Source organism: Alternaria hordeiaustralica (genome assembly GCF_023758085.1).
Source record: "Alternaria hordeiaustralica strain BMP 2776 chromosome Unknown scaffold_7, whole genome shotgun sequence".
Classification (NCBI taxonomy): Eukaryota; Fungi; Ascomycota; class Dothideomycetes; order Pleosporales; family Pleosporaceae; genus Alternaria; species Alternaria hordeiaustralica.
The window spans coordinates 1373726-1394451 of record NW_026056779.1 but is presented as its reverse complement, the minus strand read 5'-3'; the positions used below and the strand labels follow the sequence as shown (position 1 = coordinate 1394451).

Here is a 20726-nt window from a genome sequence, read left to right as displayed (position 1 = left end):
AGAGTATTATAAAGTAGAGTAATTTAAATATTAAATAATAAAGTTAGTTAAATACTAAATATATAATATTAAACTATAATTAGGTGTATTATTTTAAAAAGACTAGAAATAAATTGCTACTAAGCTATAATAGTAATTCTAAAGTATTTATAGCTAATGCTAAGTTAGCTTAAGCTCTTTAGAGCTAAGGCCTAATACTTAACTTTAAATTAGTATTTCTTAGTATTAAGATATATACTAGCTTTTTAGATTCTTATTAATACCTTTAGAATATATTCTTTATAGTTCTTTTTATTCTTACTATATATAAAAATATTATTAAGATAAGCGCTATAAAAGTTATTTAAGTATTCTCTTAGAGTTTTATTAATAAAAGTTTAAAATATCTCTAGTATATTATAGAGGCTAAATAATATAATAAGATACTTATATAGACTATAATAGGTTTAGAATACTATTTTCTCTTTATTACTATTTTTAATATAAACTAAGTTAAATATAGTAATAATATCTATAATACTTATAATACTAACTTTATATATATAGGTAAGAGTCTTTTTAATAAAGAAAGGTATATTATAATTTTTCTTTATAATACTATTTAAGCTATAATAGTTAATATAAATTTATAATTTACTTTTTAGCTTTTTAATAATAAAAATAGGTAAAGTGTATAGAAAGACGCTAGAGTAGATAAAGCTCTTATCTATTATCTTATTAATATAAGCTTTAACTACTTTTATTTCTTATTATATAAGTTTATAGATATAGAGTTAGAGAGCTTTATTATCTTCTATATTAATAGTATAGTTAATTTTAGAATAGCGTAGTAGTAACTTATTAGCTAGATAAATACTAAAAATATCTTTTATCTTACTATAGAGCTAGTTAGAAACTAGCTTCTTTAGGTTATTATTAGATAATATAAGCTTATTATATTTCTTTATATACTTTTTAAAGTCTTTCTATAATATAGTAAAGTATTAAGTTATATTATTATAGAAAGATATAAAGATATTTTCTTCTAGTAGATCTTTTAGCTATTTCTAGTGTTAGAGTTCTACTTATATAATCTTGCCTAGCTATTATTATATAGTAAGATAGACTATATAGACGCTAATTATTATAATAGAAGCTATCTTACTAGATTATTATATTTTACTATTAGAGAGCTTATTTTTATAGTATATAGTATTAGTAATACTATTATAAAGATAGTTAAGGTAGTAGTAAGTATAGTTAAAAGTTATAGACTTTTTCTAACTAAAGAAAAGTATAGAACTATAGTAATTAAGCTAGTTTATTCTAAGAATAACGTTATAACGTTTAATATTTATAATATAATATATAACTAGACTATAATAAGAGCTATACTATATTAGTAACTTTACTACTTTTATAAGTAATTCTATAATAGCGCTATTAGTAAGTATAAGCTTAATAAGTAACGTCTAGATAATATTAATATAGTTATTCTTAATCTATTATTAGCTAATAAAATAGGCGCTTACTTTAGTATTAATAAAGCTAATATTAGTTTTCTATTTCTTAGATATTTAAAGTTAATACTTAAAGTTTATCTACTTTACTAGATAGAGACTTTCTATAGTTAAGCATTTACGCTAAGATAGTAGTATAGCTTTAGAGACGTAAACTAGTCTAGATAGTATAGTTATCTCTAATTCTAATACTCTTAAGGTAGTAGCTTTTAGTTATTTATAGTACTTTACTATAAAATAGGTTTTCTTTAGTAATTTACTTTACTTTAGCTTCTAATTATAATTTTGTTTAGAAGCGTCTAAAAATAAGCCTTAGCTTAAGAGTTAATAAGATATTTTTTATTATCTACTTTACTATTCTTATCTTTAGTATAAGGTTAATAGTTACTATTAAAGCTATTATTACTAGGTTTATTATAAATAGTATTATTAACTTTATTAAAGTTAGTGTTTATTACGTTTAGTAATAAACTCTAAATTTAATTAAAAGAAACTACTTATACTTTAGAGTAATTAGTACTTTAGTAAGTTTTATTACTATACTTAAAGTAGACTTTATTTTTAAATAAAATATTACGCTAAATATTAGTGTAACTAAATCTAGTAAAGCGCTTAGCTATTTAGGTAAAGCTATACTTTTAGTTTAGTAAATAGTTTCTAGAAAATTAATATTAAAACTTATAAGTGTTATAGTTATTAGAGCGCTTTATAGTAGCTATAGTAGAAGTAGACTAATAATTAATCTTTTTCTAGTTTAAGTTTTAGTCTTATACTTAGTTTAAGAAGATAACTAAGATCTCTTTATAGAAAAAACTATTAGTAGTAGTAGTAGTAAGACTAGAGTAAAGAAACTAATATGTATAAGTAATTATTTTATAGTTAGACTTCTTAAGAATAGTATAGACTTTTATAAACTACTATTTCTAAGATATAAAAGTTTCTCTATTCTTCTAAATAAAAGAGTTATTATAAAGTAATAACTTAGCTTTTATCTTCTTTTTATATAATTTAGTAGTAAAGTATAAGTTTAAAGCTTCTAGAATATTAAGAAAGTTCTTAGAACTCTTTATATTATAATAGATAAAGTTCTAAGCGTTACTTTAAATATAAAATTCTAAGTATACTAAAGTAGTATACTTATTTATATAAGTATTATACTTATAAATAGTAGTATAGTACTACTTTTTATAGTTTTTCTTATTATTTTCTTTACTATAGAAGATACTAATATTAGAGAAGTAAAAGATAACTTTTCTACTAGTTTCTTCTACTAAGAATATAGCTTATATATAAAGGCTAATAGCTAGTATATATTTCTAAGTACTATAGTTATAATTATTATTACTTTAGCGCTTATTATAATAGTAGTTAGAGTCTTTTTAGTAAGGTATAGCTTTACGTTTAGCTATAGCTTTATAGTAGAAGCGCTTATTATTATTATAGTAAGTATAGTTATTATTATAGTAATTACTATTAGTAGTATTCTAATAGAAATAGTTAGTATTATAATATTACTTAGTAGAGTTACGCTATTATTCTTTATAGTTAATATAATTAGTGTAGTTATATTAGAGAATAGTATATAAGTAATAGTTAGGCTTATAAGTCTAAAGCTTTATAATAACTAAGTTATACTCTTACTAGAGTATAGCTATATTATCTTTAACGTTATTATACTTTTTCTAAAGATTATTATAGTTAGTATTCTTATTAGTGTAGTTAAGAAAGTACTAGATAGACTTCTTCTTTTCTTTAGTAATAAAAATATATTAGGTTATAGTAAGAGCGTATTAATCTCTTAGTTACTACGTATATAGGTCTATAGCTTTTTTTAGATAATTATAGTTACTTTAAAACTTCTTTATCTTATTATAAAGATTATTAAGCTTATTCTTATTATCTAGGTTATACTTTTTAAAGTTATTAATATTTTTAGACTACTCTTTAAGAGTTCTAGCTTATACTTTATTAGTAGCTTAGAGTTTATTATAGTTCTTAGTAATAGTTTTAAGCTCTTTTATAATATTATTATAAAGTTAGATATCTTAGCTATTCTTATTTTAGTTCTTAGTATAATAAAGAAAGTATTTAAAGTTCTAAATATAATTTATCTTCTTTTTATAGAAATTATAAAAGATAGTATCTAGTAGAAGAGTAGCTTACTATCTAAGAATATTATAGTTCTTAATAAGAATACCTATAGTAGTTATAATACGTACTACTACTATATAGAACTACTAAGAGTATTAGTTAATAGCTTTTATAAAGTAAGCCTTAGTATTAATAGTAATATAAAGGTAGTTATTAGCGTTTTAGCTTTTTTTAAAGTCTTAGCCTATTATAATAATAAAGTCTAAGTTATTATCTTTATATTAAAAGTAAGAAGTATATAGCTCTAACTATTAACTATTCTTAAGTAAGACGTAAATAATATCTAAGAAGTTAGAGATAATTATCTTAATATAATTCTCTTAAATATCTAGTTTAATATAAGTATTTATTAGCTTATTATAAGTTATAGGCTCTCTTAGTTTAAAGTTAACCTTTTCTAATTTAAAAAGTAGAGAATATAGCTCTAAGAAGCTACTTTAGTAGTAGTTAGATTACTAAATTTTTTCTAAAGTAAAGTTCTAGACTATAGTCTATTAAGTATTCTAGAATAGGCTTTATAAGAGAGCGCTTAGTTAACTAGTTATAATTAGAGCTTATAAGATAGCTAGATATAAGATATTAGAGATATTATAGTCTAGAGAAGATATAGTGTAATTCTTTAAGAGTATAATAAAAAGAAAAAAGAATAGATTACTCTTTTTTAGTAAAAGTATAGTAGAGTTTATTAGTAAAATAAAAGATTTAGCACTTTTATATACTATTATTTACTTATAAATTTATTATATATTATAGTAGTTAATATATAATATATAAATTTACTTTTAACTACTTACTCTAATTAAAGTAAGCTAATTTTCTACTTATTATATTATAACTTTAGTAATAAAGCGTAATATCTTATAATAGTTACTTTCTAGTAGCTAAGTACTTTAATAAAGAGCTTCTAGTAGTACTTATTAGTTACTCTACTTCTATATATTCTTTTAGTATTCTATAATAGTAGTATAAGTGTAAGTAACACTACTAATTATTATAAGTATTAAGTTTACTTTTTAATTTAGATAGTATTAGTAAGACTATAGGTAATTATAAAAGAAGTATAATATTATAGTTATAATAGTAATAGTTATAAATAAAAGAAGAATAAGTATTTATATTTTAAGTATAAAGTAACGTAGAATAGTATAATAGTTAAGTTAAGTAATAATTAAAATTCTATATATAGGTCTATTTAGGTGTAGAATTAAACTTTAATATTTCTTACTTAATTAGAGCTAGATCTAATTAGGTAGAGATTATAGGTTTAATTCTTTATATTAATATAGATATTTTAGCTTTATTTTTTATTATTAGATATATTATTTTTTTAGAGTAAAAAGTTTATTTTAATATACTTATTACTAAGTAATAGCTTACTTATAAGATTTTATATATTTAAAGTACTATAGTATATTAATAATACTTTTTTATTTATAGAATAGTAACTTTTTTAAGCTTATAACTTTTTTAAAACTATTAAAAATACTATTTAAAGAACTCTTTTATAACTAATTTATAAGTCTTTTATTTATATAGAAACTTATAAATAATTAAATAATTATTTTGTCTTTTGTTAAAGAATCTAAATATTTACTAGCAAGAATCTATGTGCAATTCCTGTCGCTCTTTAAAATAATTTCGGAAGCTTAAAACCCATCATAATTCTCCTTTCTGGTCGTGTTCATACTAGTGCTCTAAATTCTCCGCTACCAAACCACGCGGCAAGTCATCACATGGCTTTTGTTCGGCCTGGAGTTCTTAGCCAACAAACTCACTGAGCACCGAGTGTATGAAAACCACGGCTGAGCTCCCTCTTCACCTCTCCATCTACACACCTCTATTCTTCTCCACAAAATACTCTGGAAGAGCTGTTGATGTCCTGTTCCTTCTTCTCCAAAATCATCGCTGACTTCTTCCATGCGTCTGTGGCCTCTCTTCTCAAAAAAGTAATTGATCGACCGATGATCGAGAATCCAGCGCTCCAACACTACGGATGATATGGCCCGACCCAAACAAGCAGACGAAGTTTACATGATCTTCCGTTCTGAATACATCAGCTACGACTACCGTACCCACGTTTCCCATCCTACCGGCCATCTTCAGACGATTCGCCGAAACTATATACCAGAAACATTTCTTCCAAAGTAATGTGCTCATGCTCACGGCAAAAAACATATCTCCAGTAGTCAATGTTATCTGCCAAAGCCTCTTCTCAAGGACGTTATGACCTTTTGTGCGGATTCGGCGTTCGTAAAAGTGCCCTGACTGTGCCTGTAACTTCCAAAGATGATGATACCAACGCCTATGTATGTCAAAAATATGGCGGGGCTTTCCATGGCGTGAAGTGAACCGATGCATCGTTAACGAGCTGAAGAGGTTGCGGAGGACCGCAGACATGGCATTTCGCAAAGTGGGTTTCGTTGGGTCATGGCTAAATGCGGTCAGTATTCACATCACATCACATCACCAGGTCTTTCTGGAGGACAAAATTCTCGTGTACCAAGTAAAAGCAGACACCGTGCTTCTTTCTTGCAAGTTCTACATGGCTCACGAGAACTAGCACTTCGACAGAATAAACGCGGAAAGCGGCTCGAAACCACAGCCCACGAATTGGTATCGCGTGTGAATAGTTTCCCTTCCCATAACCATATCATCAATTAGAGATGTAGACAGCCATCTCATCTCTGTGGCATTTTCGTAACATCGTGGCATCCCAGCCTACCATGAAACCCTGACATATCCTCTCGTATCAAAACTCATCATCCTTCCCGCCCGCAAGACCCAGAACACATAGCCTAGGCACTACCCGGCGGTCCGCCCATGTTCAGAAGGATATCTAACATGTCCATACCACCGATATCCGGTCCCATGGCCGTCTGATTGATCTCCGCACCCCACTGATCCAACAAAGGATCAAGTGGCAGCGCAAGCCAATCCTGATCTTGGCCGGCGCCCCAGCTCGCACCACTATTTGCCCACTGACTCCAGTTGGTATTGTTATTACCGTTGGAGTTGGAGTTGTTTGTATTGTTGTTCTGGTAGTTCTGATAGTTGCCAGGCGGTGGCATGATGCTGATGGAGTTGCTGTTGGGGTCATAGGGCTCGGCTGAAATACCCCAAAGAGGTGTCGCGCGACCACTTGCACCGAGGCCCATACTAGGGGAGCCGGGCACGCTGGTACCAGTACCAGAGAAACCTGTTTGCTGTGATCCCATATATGCCGGTGCAAGGTGGTTGGTGTTGTTGAGTGGAGCAGGCGGAGGCATCAATGGTGCCTGGTTCGGGCTCTTGCTCCCAGCGCGGGATATACCACTCGAGCCGTTGGCAGCAAGGCGCACGAAGCGCGAACGGATGCGGTGGGTCAGGGTTTCGACGAGGTCAGCGAAGCGGTTACCGACGTGCACATCGTCGACTATGCTCGTTCGTAGGGCATCAACTGAGTCGCTGAGCAGGCTCAGGCTGACGGCTACGTCTTCTTCGGTTGCGCCCAACGCAAATGTCTTGAGCAGTATTATGGCCACACTAACGATGCGGAAGAACGTGCGCACTGGCGCATGCCGTAGATAGCCACCAGGATGCAGACCCTCCACCACGACTTTCAGTACGTTGCGTGACGCATCGATGACTTCGTTGATGTAGTGGCGATCGTTCGCGTACCACTTGACGAGTGTACTGAAGGGTATAGCGCCGCCGTCATCGTTACCGGTGCCATTGCTGTTTGGAGTGCGTCCGTTCATACCGTTGGGCTGAGCATGTGTCTGTAGCGGAGTGTTGTGTGTGCAGCGTTCTACCACCGCCTGGAGAGCGAGCGAGTTGAGATAGACACGCGTGTACTCAAACTCGATGATGAGGACGTGGCGGAGTTGCGCCGGAACTAGAGGTTGTTAGACAAAGTGTGTGAGCAGTGCAATAGTAGTCTTACCTTGAGGGGCTCGGTCGAAGCATTTCCGCCACTCCACCAATGGCCCTTGGAAGAACTTTAGCATCTCCTCGTAGCCTCCCGACTTGAGCAACTCCCTGGTCTTGCGTCGATTGGAGAACAACTTCAGGTTTCCCATCTCCATGACCTTGGCAATGCGAGCCCAGAAGTCGAGCACAAGATCTTGAACAGCATGGCGTTCTTGGGTAGCGATGGACTCGAGCGGAAGGCGCTGGCCATCTGAGCGCATTCCAAATTGGGCTGGAGGAGCCTTGATGCGACTGATGCGCTCTTTGTATAGCTCAAGTGGTGAAGGGCCGCCAACTAGATTCTCGTCCCGCTCAAGCTTGGGAAGCATAGAGGTGAGGCCCAGTCTGCCACTGGTCTGGGTGACGTATATGATGAGCAGGTCGCGAAGATGGTTCTTCCTCCGGTAATAGGCCTTCACTGTCGCATGCGAGAGGTGCTGATTTGCCTCTTCGAACTCGGTTTCGTTCGTCTCGTCGAAGACACCAATCTCGAACGCGAGCGTCATAGCGTTGCCCAGCAGCATCCAGCACATGCGATCACTGCGCCAGCACGGCTCCAGCCAACTGTCGATGCGCTTATCGCCCACGCCTTTGTACATATCAGCCTTCGGTCCTGCCTCGTAGGGGTCGTCGGGGAGAACGAGCTCGTCGTCGTCATCACCAGGAGGGAAGTGCAGCGCGCGAGGATGCCATTCGGTAAGGAGCATCAGACTCTCGACTGTGCCAAGTGTACGAAGGCCCTTCCGCGACAGAGGGTTCACGTCGGATCCAGGCTGCTGGCCTGCGCCACAGAAGCCGCCGCCGAACTGCTCTTGTCCGAAGATCATGCGATCTATCATGCCCTGCAGGTACTTCCATAGCTTCTCGTGGATGAGATATGACCGAGATGTTGCGCCAACACCACTCGAGCCGCTGGGTTGAGAATACCTCGCCGAGATGGTCAGTAGGGTGATGACCAGCATAGGCTCCTCCTTAAGCAGCTTTGCGTGAAAGGCATGATCGCGGTAGTCTGGCACAACGATTGGTGTGAGCGGCGATAGGAAGGCGTAGAAGTAGTCGATGTATGCGATTGCCTCCTTTGCCGTGAGCCATCCTGCGCGCACAAAGCGGAACTTTGACCAGGCTCTCACGGCGTCGGCGAAGGCAGCTTCGTTGGGAGGGTCGGGGAGCATGGGCTGCTGTATAGCCGGATCGACCGAGGGCTCGAAGGTGGCGCGCGAGTTGGCGCGCGCATGGGAGGTGTTGGGCCGGGGGCTTGCGAAGTTGGTCTGCGAGCCCGGTGTGCTGCCGAGGGTCGGTCGCTGCATGCTCGAGCTGCTTCCGGTGCGGTGGTGGTTGTTCATGCCCGCCGCCTCGAACAGCAGGTTCAGCGCATCGTGGCCGCTGTAGACCTCGCCCGCCTGCAGCGTCGCGACCGTCTCGTTGTTCACCTTCTGGTCCTCTTCCTCGTTGGGCGTTTGCTGGTGGCCGCCCGACGTGTTCGGCCGTCGCAGCGGTTCGTATCGTCCGATGGAGCCGCCTGGGGTCAGAGGCTGCGATATGTACGCCGGGTTGGTCGTCGTGGTGATCAGAGGCTCCGGCAGGCCATCTGAGCGCTGGCGCTTCCGGCCATTGCGCAGCTCGTAGTCGTCGACCTCGTCATAGTCGTCCTCGCCGTCGGCCTTGCGCTTCCGGCGTGTCGCAGAGAAGAAGCACTCCTTACTCTCCCTCCTGCATCGCACGCAGGGCGGGTCGTGTGGGTTATCTACCGGGCCAAGATCTGGAGATGTCAGCAATTGCGCGATAAGCACGCTGCAGCGTTAACGTACCGCATCGCACCTTCCTGCGTCTGCACGGGATGCAGGCCTGGTAGGTGCGCGTGTGCTGGGCATTCTGCGTGCGCGGCGGTGGAGAAGCGTTGGAGCCCGCCGTCGACATGGTGGTGGTGGATTACGGTCGGCTTGCACCGGCTGAGAGCTGGCGGACTTTGGCTCTGATAAGGGCTGGAATACCGCCGAGGCTCCTCAATCCAGCGAGACGGTACCTGCATGCAATATGCAGCGAGTGTGCGCAACGGTAACGCCTACAGGAAGGTCTTCGTGTATGACTCCGCGTAATTCTGCTACTTGTTATCGTCGACTTGAGCTTACGGTACTGAGGCGTCGAAGGACTCGGGAGCGGGTCACGAGCGCGGGGGCTTTGGCTATTACGGAATGGCGTGTCCGCTCCTCCAATCTTGAACACAACACCACGTAACAGTCGCAAACCCCCTCGGGTACCTCACGATCCACTGCCGGGTCACGCGTTGAGTGTGGCCGTGCAATCCGCTGCTTACGTCAGGCCGACCGATGCGTCCTGGAAGTACCTGCTGCTCACGGCATGTGATATGCTCGTGCACTCTGCGCGTGGCACAGCACCCAATCCGGCCAATGGGCAGTGAGCGGAGACCACGAACGTCATATCCGTCGCCTTTGTCCGTGTCTCCATCTGGCACGGTTGGTGGCTGGGATGTATATTGTCGCTACTCACGCGTCACGAACAGCCCGAGGTCGCGTCTCGATGACATGCCATAGCTTCTACTAGCGCACAATTGCATAAGCATGTACCCAGGTAGGAAGGATGGCTACAGGCCTTTGACAGAAAGCAGAATTATATTTGAGCTGGAGATATGGATGGATGCAACGCCAGCATGCTTAGCACCCGTTAAGCCGGAAGACGAGTACCTTCAACACATCCTCCAACACCCTATGGCCACGCAATGTATCCAGACAGTCATCTCATCAATATCGACATGACAATGTTGCATCTCTCCAAGGTGCGGTCGCTGGCACCACCCCGGGTTCCCTAGCACCAGAACCCACAGGTCATGTCCGAAAGCTGCAACGCCGTTAGTGATCGTACCATCAAGGAATCCCAGGATGACTTACCCTTGGGTGATCGTTCTGGTGATTCTCATCACAGCCAGTCTCGGCGCGCGTCCACGGGTTCCAAGAGCAAATGCCCATCGCATCCGGGGTGTTCTGAGTCAGAGTGCTCCAGTAGCCACCCTTCGGCTCAAACGCAAAGTACATCTGCCTGTCGTCCGGACTATAGACTACAATCAGACCGCCCATGCCCAACAGCCTCACAGCACCCTTGTCGATACGACCGGTCCCCTCGGGGTACGTGGCGACGGATTTGCGGTTGTTGTCTTCGACGCTGTAAAGCATGCCAAGCATCTGGTTGTGCCAGCCTTCAGCGGGCGTGTGAAGACACTGCTGGAAGAGTTGCAGCTTGAAGGAGCAGAAGCCTGGGGCGTAGTCCACAGAGGTTGAGTTGGTGCCGGCTGGACTGGGCGGCATTGAAAGGATATCGGGGATCGCCTCGGAGCGCGCGCGCTTCACGGTGAAGTCTGACTCGGGCTTTGTGCAGTCGAATTCGCAGGTCAGGGCTTGAGACTTCAGAATGGTCAGTGGGAGTAAGCAGAAGAGTATCTTGAGAACTAACTCGATGATTGCGGTCACTATCGTTGCAATCCAGCGGCAGGTTGTCCCACGGCTTAGTGGTGCAGTTGAATTCGCTGTCTCCATTCTGGTTAGGCCATTCAGCGTCGCCGTAGATGACTATCTCGCGTCAGCACTTTTGGAATCCCAGTGGCTCGCGATAGTACACACATCCGATGCTGTCCCTCTCATATCCAATCTTCAGTCTCTTTCCAGCAACCACGCCCGTGAGCGTCTCTCCATCGGTCAAGTCAATGAAGTCGGTTTGCTCCATGAACTGGTTGCCAGCGCCATCATAAACGGGTGAGAGATCGACGTAAGTGTTAGCGTGGTCGTCCCAGCAATCCTGAGTGACGACTGCGTCGAAGGAACAGCGACCGGGTGTGAAGTCGGGACCGACACCTTGAGCGACTACAGAGGTAGTCAACAAGAGGAGCGCGGAGGCGACAAGGGTAGATCTGATGAACATGTTGGTAGTAATCGTGTTTCCAAGGCGGCGGGATGATTGAGGAAGGTAGCAAGGGTAGGAATAGGCTGGGGCGGAAGGTGAGTGTTGTAACAGGTGATATGACGTGATCGCTGGTCGCAAACGCTCAAATGTTGGGCAGTTCAGGTAATGAATGTGTTGCGGTAATCCTGAGAATGAAGGGGTGGTTCAAGGTTAAGAGTGCCCAGGTACCCACTGCACTTTCCTGGGACAGGGTAATGACTGGGCTTTCAGGATCCACGTTCGATCCAAAAACTCGTCTCGTTGCCCGTCCGAGCCGCGATTCTTTGTTTCTGGTGCGAGTCCTCCTGACAGATCCGGCGATCTCGCGTTTGTCATGACGCCAACAAGCCACCTGTCGATGGAATGCTGCCCAAGATGTGAAAAACAACTGTATCGTGTGGTGCATACTCCAATACTTGGCGCTACGTATGTGTAAAATGTCCAACAACTAAGGTGACGCTCACCATTGTCTGATGCTTAGGTATAAGCTTGTAGCATGAGGGCGCGCCGGATCAGGCTGCCAAGGCTGATGCAGGTGTCGTGTCACTTACCCAGGTACTTACCATACGTTCTAGTGTTTGGAAGTTGGAAAGCGTAGTGCATGCAGGAGATTCAAACAAACGATCATTTTCTACCTTCGAACATGACGCGTGACTATGCGTGTACGATCCGTTGCACCGAAGAAGCTACAAAAAGCGTGCTGGCTAGGTATAGTCGCAGCTACCAGTGATTTGTCGTTTTTCGGACAAAGCATGAGAGCACGCTCGCCATGTTTTCAGACGCTCGGTTGACTCACAATCAGTTTTACTTAACATATAATCTGCGCAGTTCATTAATCATCTGCGAAGTGTCTAGATCAACTCTAGTGATCGATCCGACATGTCACTTAATGCATCCTCATCCCTCGCAGACGACTCGACGAAAGCGCCACTGTACGAGATACGACCAGTTACAGGGAAAGGAAGAGGCATTGTAGCTTGCTCTAACATACCGAAGGGAACACGAATCCTGTGTGAGAAGCCACTTCTTACATTGGCTAGCAAGATTGATAGCCTCGATGATAACATCATGAGGAAGGTTCAAGCTCTCTCCAAGGATCAACAACGCGAGTATCTTAGTCTCTACAACACCCACACAAACGGCAATAAGTTCACCGGTATCTTTCAGACAAATGCTTTACCATGTGAGTCGACACCGTCGACCGTCGGCATTTTCCCGACTATCTGCCTGATCAACCACTCTTGTGTACCCAATTCACAGCATAGCTGGAACAGCATGAAGAATAGCCAGATGATACATGCAGTTAGGGACATTGAAGAGGGAGAGGAGATCACGATTTGCTACGCCGGGCAAGGGGCTTTCGACGCGCGACGTGATTATCTAACTAAATCGTTCGGTTTCGAGTGCGACTGCAGTGTCTGCTCGCTTCCATTACCGGAAAGACAAGAGAGTGATGCTCGCCGTATTCGCATCGAGCAACTTGACAAGGTCATGGGTAATGTGGAGCGCGCCGTATCCAAACCAGGTATTACAGCCTCCGCCGACCCCATTCTGAGGCACATTTCGCTAAGTCATGATAGTAAGCACAACCTTTCAGATCGAAACCAGACACGAGAATGAGTTTCCGCACACCTTCTATGACGTCCGCTAACTTTTGCTCGTGTGCTTTAGGGTGAAGTTTTAGCGCACTGCCGACACATGGTACGTCTCCTAAATGAAGAATTCAGAGGTTGCGCCACTACCATGGAGTCGAGACTATATTTCGACGCCTTCCAGGTCGCTATCATGCATGGTGATCAAGCTCGTGCCAGCGTTTTCGCGGGAAGAGGTTACGACGTCCGGCTCGTTTGCGACGGAGGGGATAGTTTGACAACACAGACGATGAAGAATTTCCAAGTCGACCCACATACACACCACCTCTTTGGATATTCTTCTCTGATATGGAAAACGAGTCAAGGTGATATTCCCGAAGGTCTGAGTGAGACGGAGTTTGAAGACTGGCTCTGGCGATCGCAATCAGGTTAATCTGCGAACTCGAAGGTGTGAGAAATACCCATGCACGTGTTACAATGTCGATTTCATGGTGTGGGAGTAAACAGTGTGTTTGAGGGGTGATAGAGCGGCTTGACAGCGTGATGAGATCCTGGTTTGCGCTTAGCTGGTGTAGAAAAGCTCACTCACTCATGATCTATTTCTTGTTTACCCCTACCCTTCTATTGCCCTCGTTCATCACACAGCGAGCGCAGTGAGATCTCTGCCCAAGCAACACAAGAGCGTGATAACTACTAAAGTTTGCTTTCGCCTCAGCGGTCGCAAAAGATATACTTGACTGCTGCAATTAGTTTCACTATTGTCGCATCCCATACAATGAGTTCCTCACTCTACGATGTTCGAAAGATCCCCGGAAAAGGTAGAGGCCTGGTCGCTCGCTCCGACATTCCTGAAGGCACCCGTATCCTCTCCGAGAAACCGCTGCTCATGATACCTAACAACATGTCCAACGAGCAACTAGAGACTCGACTAGCACGAGATCTAAAGGCCCTGGACAAGACTCAGCAGCGACAGTTCTTTTCCCTTCACAACAGCTACACTGGCAAGTACGTCCTCGGTGGTATCTTCAAAACAAACTCGATGGCTTGCGGCAGCGACTTGTCTGCTATTGCAATCTTTCCTACCATCAGCTTCATCAATCACAGCTGCCTTCCAAATAGTCATTACAACTGGAATGACTCCATCGGGATGCAGACGATCCATGTTACTCGCGATCTCCGTGCTGGAGAAGAGATAAGTATCTGCTACACCGACTCTGGAAGTGCCAGTGTTCGCCAAGCTTACCTGAAAAAGCATTTCGGGTTCGACTGTTCGTGCGCGATCTGCTCGCTCTCAGCTACTCATCGGAATGCCAGCGACGCGCGTCGTGAAGAGATCTCTCGACTTCAGGACACATTCGCTGCAACAGATCGCGCAATGTCCGAGCCTGAAGAGGCATTCTTCGACCTTCGGAAGATAGTCGGACTCTTGAACAAGGTACGTGATCACGCTGAGTGAGACTGCAAGCCCCATACTGATCGTTTACAGGAGTTCAAAGGTGCTGCCAAAGTCCCGGAGGCGGATATCTACTGTTATGCCGTACAGCTTAGTCTCTTCCATAGTGATGAGGCGCGAGCAAGTGTATTCGCTGAGAGGGCGTATAAGGCGTTGCTCATCTGTGTGGGCGAAGATGGGGAGAATGCACAAGACATGAAGGCCCTGATAGACAACCCGGCCTCTCACGCAGACTTTGGATCGTTGTCGAGCAGATGGAGGTCTAACAGGGCCGATGCTCCGAGAGGCGGAGACTTCAGCAAGAGTCGATTCGAGGATTGGCTCTGGCATTCGGTGGAGAGATTGGAGACAGCGGACCTTAGCGATGATTAGTCCGTCAACTGTCGGCGGGGATAGGGCCTCGTAGCCAGTTTGGAGCTGCATCTTTGCGGCGAGTAAATTCGGATGCCTATGCGAATCAGAAATAGCTTGTAATAGAGGATGCATCATATTTCCGCAACACTGTGATCCTTCTCTGTGCTATAGCGGATGTAGTACATGCGGCGGTGTTGTTGCAGACTTCGCAGGTAGTGCGCACTGCATATCGCGACAGTATTTCAGAGGAAGACGACGAGCGGGTGTGGTGCCTGCTGCTTCCAATGAAGTCGATGATCTGTTGTTCAGGAGTCGAGGACGCGAGAGGTGCGCGGCCTTTCGGGCCGATTTCGGCATAGATCAGCGCGCGAGCTGCACTCCAAGGTGGGCGGCGATGCTTCTGCATCCGCATCCCGCCCCCACCTCTGCACACTAGAGAAGCTCCATGCATGGAGCACCGAAGACCACGCGATGCTCTCTCATGCGATCGTTGTCGCGCGAAGAAGCTAAAGTGTTCGAAAGATGCGCCAATATGCACTTCCTGCGCCCATAGCGGCTCGCACTGCCATTACAGTGGCAAAGTCGCTAGATCACCCTTGACACGGGCATACCTTACGGGTGTAGAGAAGCGACTGCACAGTCTGGAGTCTCTGGTCACACAATTGCTACCTGGAGTTGATATTGAAGATTTGTTATCAGCTCCAAACGTGGCTGGCTCTGCACGTTCGGTTCTCATCCAGTCTCAGACGCCAGAAGTAGCACCAAGCCCCCAGGGCAGCACCCACTCAAGCACACATGAGCCTGCGTTACCTGAAGCTGTACCCAACAATGTCGATGGCTTCAATTGGCAAGAAGAAGACGTCAACGTCGATGGGCTGACCGATGGCATGGCCGCCCTGTCAGTCGAGCCTACTGGTGTAGGTTATTTGGGTCAGTTGCTTTACTCGAAGAGCAGAACGCGTGACTGAAACCATCTAGGCTCGACTTCTGGGGTCGTTTTCCTTCGATGTCTGCTTGACTGGGCCGGCTTTCTGCACCAGTCTGTTCCCCGGCCCCAACAGAGTGTGGCGACACCATCCGCTTCCTTTCGAAACGTATTGGCATCATCGCACATCTCGCATGCAGCTCTCACAACACAGCTGTCGTCGAGCTTGATTGATGCCTACTTTGCCAACTACCACGTAGTCTATCCATTCGTTCACGAAGCAACATTCCGAGCGCAGTACCATGAAGTCGTCCCACGGCCCTCAAAGAAGTCGTGGAACATGCTTTCTCATGCGATCATAGCACTTGGTGCGTGGTCGTTGAACAACGATCAAATTGGACTGGAAGACTACCTGTACCGTCGGGCGTTGACCTTGGGTCAGGAAGAGTCTGTGTTTGAAGCTGCCAGCCTGACCTCTGTACAAGCACTCATACTTCTGAGCAACCTTAGCCAGAAGCGCAATAGCCCAAACACAGGATGGAATTTGTTGGGCCTCGGCGTTCGCACAGCGCTGAGTCTAGCCCTCCACAGAGAACTTCCTCACTGGAACATCACCCTGATCGAGCGCGAGACGAGACGTAGAGTATGGTGGGGTCTCTACATCTTCGACAGTGGAGCTTCGACGACATTCGGTCGCGCTATCATGTTGCCTGACCAAGAGACTATGGATGTTCATCCCGTGCTGAACATTCATGACGAGGTATGGCCATCCAGTGAAGTTTGTATAGTCCTTGCGAAACTGACCCATGCTAGTCACTTACACCACAAACTATAACGCTACCCACTGAGGTTGACGAACCGACTATATACTCCTCTCTCAGAGTGCAGAGTAGTTTTCACCTACAGACGAACCACATCTCAAACAAACTACTAGCCGAACCCGGGCTCTCTGCGGAGGCCGCGCTCGCTTTGAACGCTTCCATGGATGCTTGGACACACACAGTTCCGACATATTTCCAGCTTTCGCATGCGCCCAGATCGACGGCTCCATGGTACTCATTCGCCCGCTCTCGGCTGTGGTGGAGGTTCTGGAATCTCAAGATTATCATCTTCCGACAGATATTGTTGCGCCGAGCCATCTCCGAGCGAGGTCAGATCCCAGACCAAGCCATGCAGTCAAGCCAAGAGGACTGTAAGCGAATTTGTCTTGAAGCCGCGCATTCTACAGTGGTTTCGATACATCAGTATGCAAAACAGGACTTGAATAGACTTGAGGGCTGGTACGCGACGTAAGTACTTGAATTGGACCGCAAATGAACACATGTGCTAATGTATTTACAGGTATTTCCTTTTCCACGCGGCACTAGTAATAACTCTTTGCATCATCAGCTTCCCACGCGCTGAAGAGACTGCAATCTGGTACGACGATGTTCGCTTGGCCCGAACCACTTTCCGCGAACGGCTTGTTGGGGATTCGCTGTCAGCACGCTGCGTGGCCATCCTTGACCAAGTGGTGTCTGACGGCGAGTTGGACTCCGGTACACTGCAGGACCTGGAGCTGGACAAAGATGCCTTGAGTACATTTCCATGGTCCGTTGAGTCCAATGAGTTATTCAACTCTTTCGATTGGGATTTTACTACGTCCGGTTTCTAACCCCGGGCGCAATCTTAATGGCACGATTCCTCAATTCTCGATGATGACATCCGGCTTTACCATCATGGATCGTATCAGTTCGCCGTTGGGAATGTCATTCTCCTCTGCTCGAGCGATTGCAGCTGACATCGACGTCTCGATGCCAGCAGCAAGGTGACGTTGTGCTAACCTACCACGAACTGTGTCCACAGGCGCGTCGACAAACCATCTGCAGGGTGTCAGTACCAACCCGCCAGGCGATAATATGACTATGACCAACCTCTCATCACACATCTCTGCAATCTGATCCCATGGGTCTTGTTTCAAAAGCGTGTAGTTGCCTTCAACAATAACAAGTCGAGTACGAGAAGAGATCTTGATAGCGTCTTGCACGGGGTCCTTGACAGCATGGTCGAAGCCAGGTGCAGGAATACAGATGTCGGCTTCGCCATCCTTGGTGACGGGAGCTTCTTTGAGTGTCTTGACAAGCGTCACACACGCCTTCGCATCAAATGTAAACGGCGCCCCACGCCTTTTGAACGCTACTTCGGCATCATCGAAAGTCGACAGGATTTCTCGAGTGTAGTGGAAGCCGTCCTAGTGGTCGTCAGAGATGTGTCATCACGGGTTTCGGTTGGCTCCTACCATCGGTACAACAGCAACATCTTTGATGCCTCGTGCAGCAAGCTCGGAGACGAGCGCATCAGACACCGTTGACTTTCCCGCGCCTGGCACGCCCGCAAGAGCAACAAGCATGCGATGACCGGGATTGGTCGCTTGGCGAGACAGAAGGTTTTCCGTGCGCTTGGCCACATCGAGTATGGATGCACGCAAGGCGTCCACCTTTGATTCGGCTGGCATCATCGGCGACTCTGGAATCGCAGACACGAAATTCTTAATGAGATATGAAGATGTATGAGATGTTGGGGTTAAGAGACTCGCATGAGGTGAGCAGTGTTACAGTACTGCATGCGACGAGCTATGATCTAAAGATCACGTTGGCGTTGTGGAGTCGGACGACAGCTGTCCGAGCATAAGTCATGTTGGAGCCCCAGTTCCCACAACTGAATCAGGCAACTTTACCATGCGGGGAACCCGCATGGCACTTACGACTACCGGCGTAGACGCATGGAGAATCGTGGAGTCGGACGACAGTGCTCCGAAGGTGTCGAATCCCAGCTGCGATCGTGAAGTTCTCACGCGATCGGCAAAGGTATATAAGCACGCGACACTACCATCACTAGGCTGCCTACTCATAGCTGATTCCAATCTTCGGAGCCGACATTGGCATATCCACAAAGAAGACGACCAGCATGTCTTCAATCCAGGATGTTACTGCCGCTGGAGCTGCGCCAAAGATTGGTGTCTATAAGGAGCTGAGACAAAACCCATATCTCCTTGGTCTATCCGCTGTAAGTCGATGTCACTCTCAACTCACCTTAGCCTCAACTAACGTGCATAGTTTGCCTCGCTTGGCGGGTTTCTCTTCGGTTATGATCAAGGTGTAGTCTCTGGAGTGCTGACCATGGAGTCTTTCGCGGCATCCTTCCCGAGAATCTCAACAGACAGCTCCTTCAAGGGCTGGTTCGTCTCGACATTGCTACTCGCTGCTTGGTTCGGTTCTCTCGTCAACGGACCAGTAGCCGATCGCTTCGGTCGCAAAGGATCTATCATCATAGCTGTCGTCATCTTCACTATCGGTTCCGCGCTTCAAGCTGGCGCGATCAACATTCCGATGGCTTTTGCAGGTACGGAACCTTCAGCGTGGTGTGATTGCAAACTAGACTGACAACACACACAGGCCGCGCGATCGCTGGTTTCGCCGTTGGTATGTTAACGATGATTGTACCAATGTACATGAGTGAAGTCTCGACTGCCGGCATCAGAGGCACTCTAGTCGTTCTCCAACAACTTTCCATCACACTCGGTATCCTTGTCTCATACTGGCTCGAGTTTGGTACCCAGTACATTGGAGGCGTACGTTGCGCGCCCGACATCCCATACACTGGTGGCACTGCGGCAGAGCCTACCTTCGACCCACGAACCGACGTTGGCCCAAACGGCTGCACCGGACAGAGCGATGCTGCATGGCGCGTTCCTTTCGCGCTCCAGATCTTCCCCGGTCTCGTTCTCGGTATCGGTATGCTGTTCTTCCCCGAATCACCTCGCTACTACTGTATGCGCGACAACGAGGAGGCTGGTGTGAGAGCGCTCGCCCGAGTCCGTCGCAGCTCTCCAGATGATGAGTCCCTACAGAAGGAGTATCTCTCCATCAAAGCCGAAGTCATGTTTGAAGAACAATACAACCGCGAGAAGTTCCCGGGCAAGTCTGGAGTCTCGCTGTATCTTTCGGGTTACTCAACGCTCTTTTCGACCTGGCCATCTTTCAAGCGTACGGCTATCGGTTGCTGTGTCATGTTCTTCCAACAGTTCATCGGATGCAATGCGATCATCTACTACGCGCCGACAATCTTTGGTCAGCTAGGCCTCAGTGGTAAGACGACTGGACTGCTTGCAACGGGCGTATATGGGATTGGTACGTAATCATCGTCAGCTAGCAGAAGTACCAAGACTTGATAGCTAACCTGTTCCTCTAGTCAACACGCTGTCTACTCTTCCTGCACTCTTCCTCATCGACAAAATTGGCCGCCGCCCTCTCCTCCTCTGCGGTGCCGCTGGTACTTGCATATCCCTCTTGATTGTCGGTGGTGTCATCGGCGGTTACGGATCTACACTCAAAGACCACCCCGCAGCTGGATGGACGGGCATCGCCTTCATCTACATCTACGACGTCAACTTCTCATACTCTTGGGCACCAATCGGCTGGGTCCTACCCTCGGAGATCTACAACATCGGTAACCGCTCAAAGGCCATGTCTCTGACCACCTCATCGACATGGATGTGCAACTTCATCATCGGTCTCGTCACACCCGATATGCTGGAGACTATTGGTTTCGGTACATACATCTTCTTTGCTGCTTTCGCTCTGATCGCATTTGTGTTCACGTGGTTCCTGATACCCGAGACCAGGGGCAAGAGCCTGGAAGAGATGGACGCTGTGTTCGGTGACAGCACTGCACACGAGGAGAAGACGAGGCTGTACAACATTGCGCAGAGTCTGGGACTGGAAGAGGCTGAGGCTGCGGCATTCGATGAGAAGCCCATGAAGGCGCTGCAGACTGAGGTGACGAACGTATGAGAATAGTCTACATAGAAGCTA

General features: G+C 44.8%; 4 protein-coding genes across 4 annotated transcripts; 1 reads left to right on the top strand and 3 right to left on the bottom strand.

Moving 5' to 3' along the window:
• Nucleotides 1–6445: 6445 nt before the first annotated feature.
• Nucleotides 6446–7362, bottom strand: J4E84_004878 (uncharacterized protein; the record flags this gene model as incomplete). Its single annotated transcript, XM_049387478.1, has 2 exons — nucleotides 6446–7309; nucleotides 7354–7362. The coding sequence occupies 2 exons, from the start codon at nucleotides 7360–7362 to the stop codon at nucleotides 6446–6448; spliced, it is 873 nt and encodes a 290-aa protein (XP_049245251.1).
• A 172-nt stretch (nucleotides 7363–7534) lies between these two features.
• On the bottom strand, nucleotides 7535–9411 carry J4E84_004877 (uncharacterized protein; the record flags this gene model as incomplete). Its single annotated transcript, XM_049387477.1, has 2 exons — nucleotides 7535–9308; nucleotides 9407–9411. 2 exons carry the CDS (start codon nucleotides 9409–9411, stop codon nucleotides 7535–7537), a joined length of 1779 nt encoding a protein of 592 aa, XP_049245250.1.
• Nucleotides 9412–17557: 8146 nt separating this feature from the next.
• J4E84_004876 (uncharacterized protein) lies at nucleotides 17558–18367 on the bottom strand (the record flags this gene model as incomplete). Its single annotated transcript, XM_049387476.1, has 3 exons — nucleotides 17558–17735; nucleotides 17787–18103; nucleotides 18152–18367. 3 exons carry the CDS (start codon nucleotides 18365–18367, stop codon nucleotides 17558–17560), a joined length of 711 nt encoding a protein of 236 aa, XP_049245249.1.
• A 223-nt stretch (nucleotides 18368–18590) lies between these two features.
• J4E84_004875 (uncharacterized protein) lies at nucleotides 18591–20705 on the top strand (the record flags this gene model as incomplete). Its single annotated transcript, XM_049387475.1, has 5 exons — nucleotides 18591–18671; nucleotides 18766–18918; nucleotides 18969–19254; nucleotides 19308–20042; nucleotides 20104–20705. The coding sequence occupies 5 exons, from the start codon at nucleotides 18591–18593 to the stop codon at nucleotides 20703–20705; spliced, it is 1857 nt and encodes a 618-aa protein (XP_049245248.1).
• Nucleotides 20706–20726: the final 21 nt, after the last annotated feature.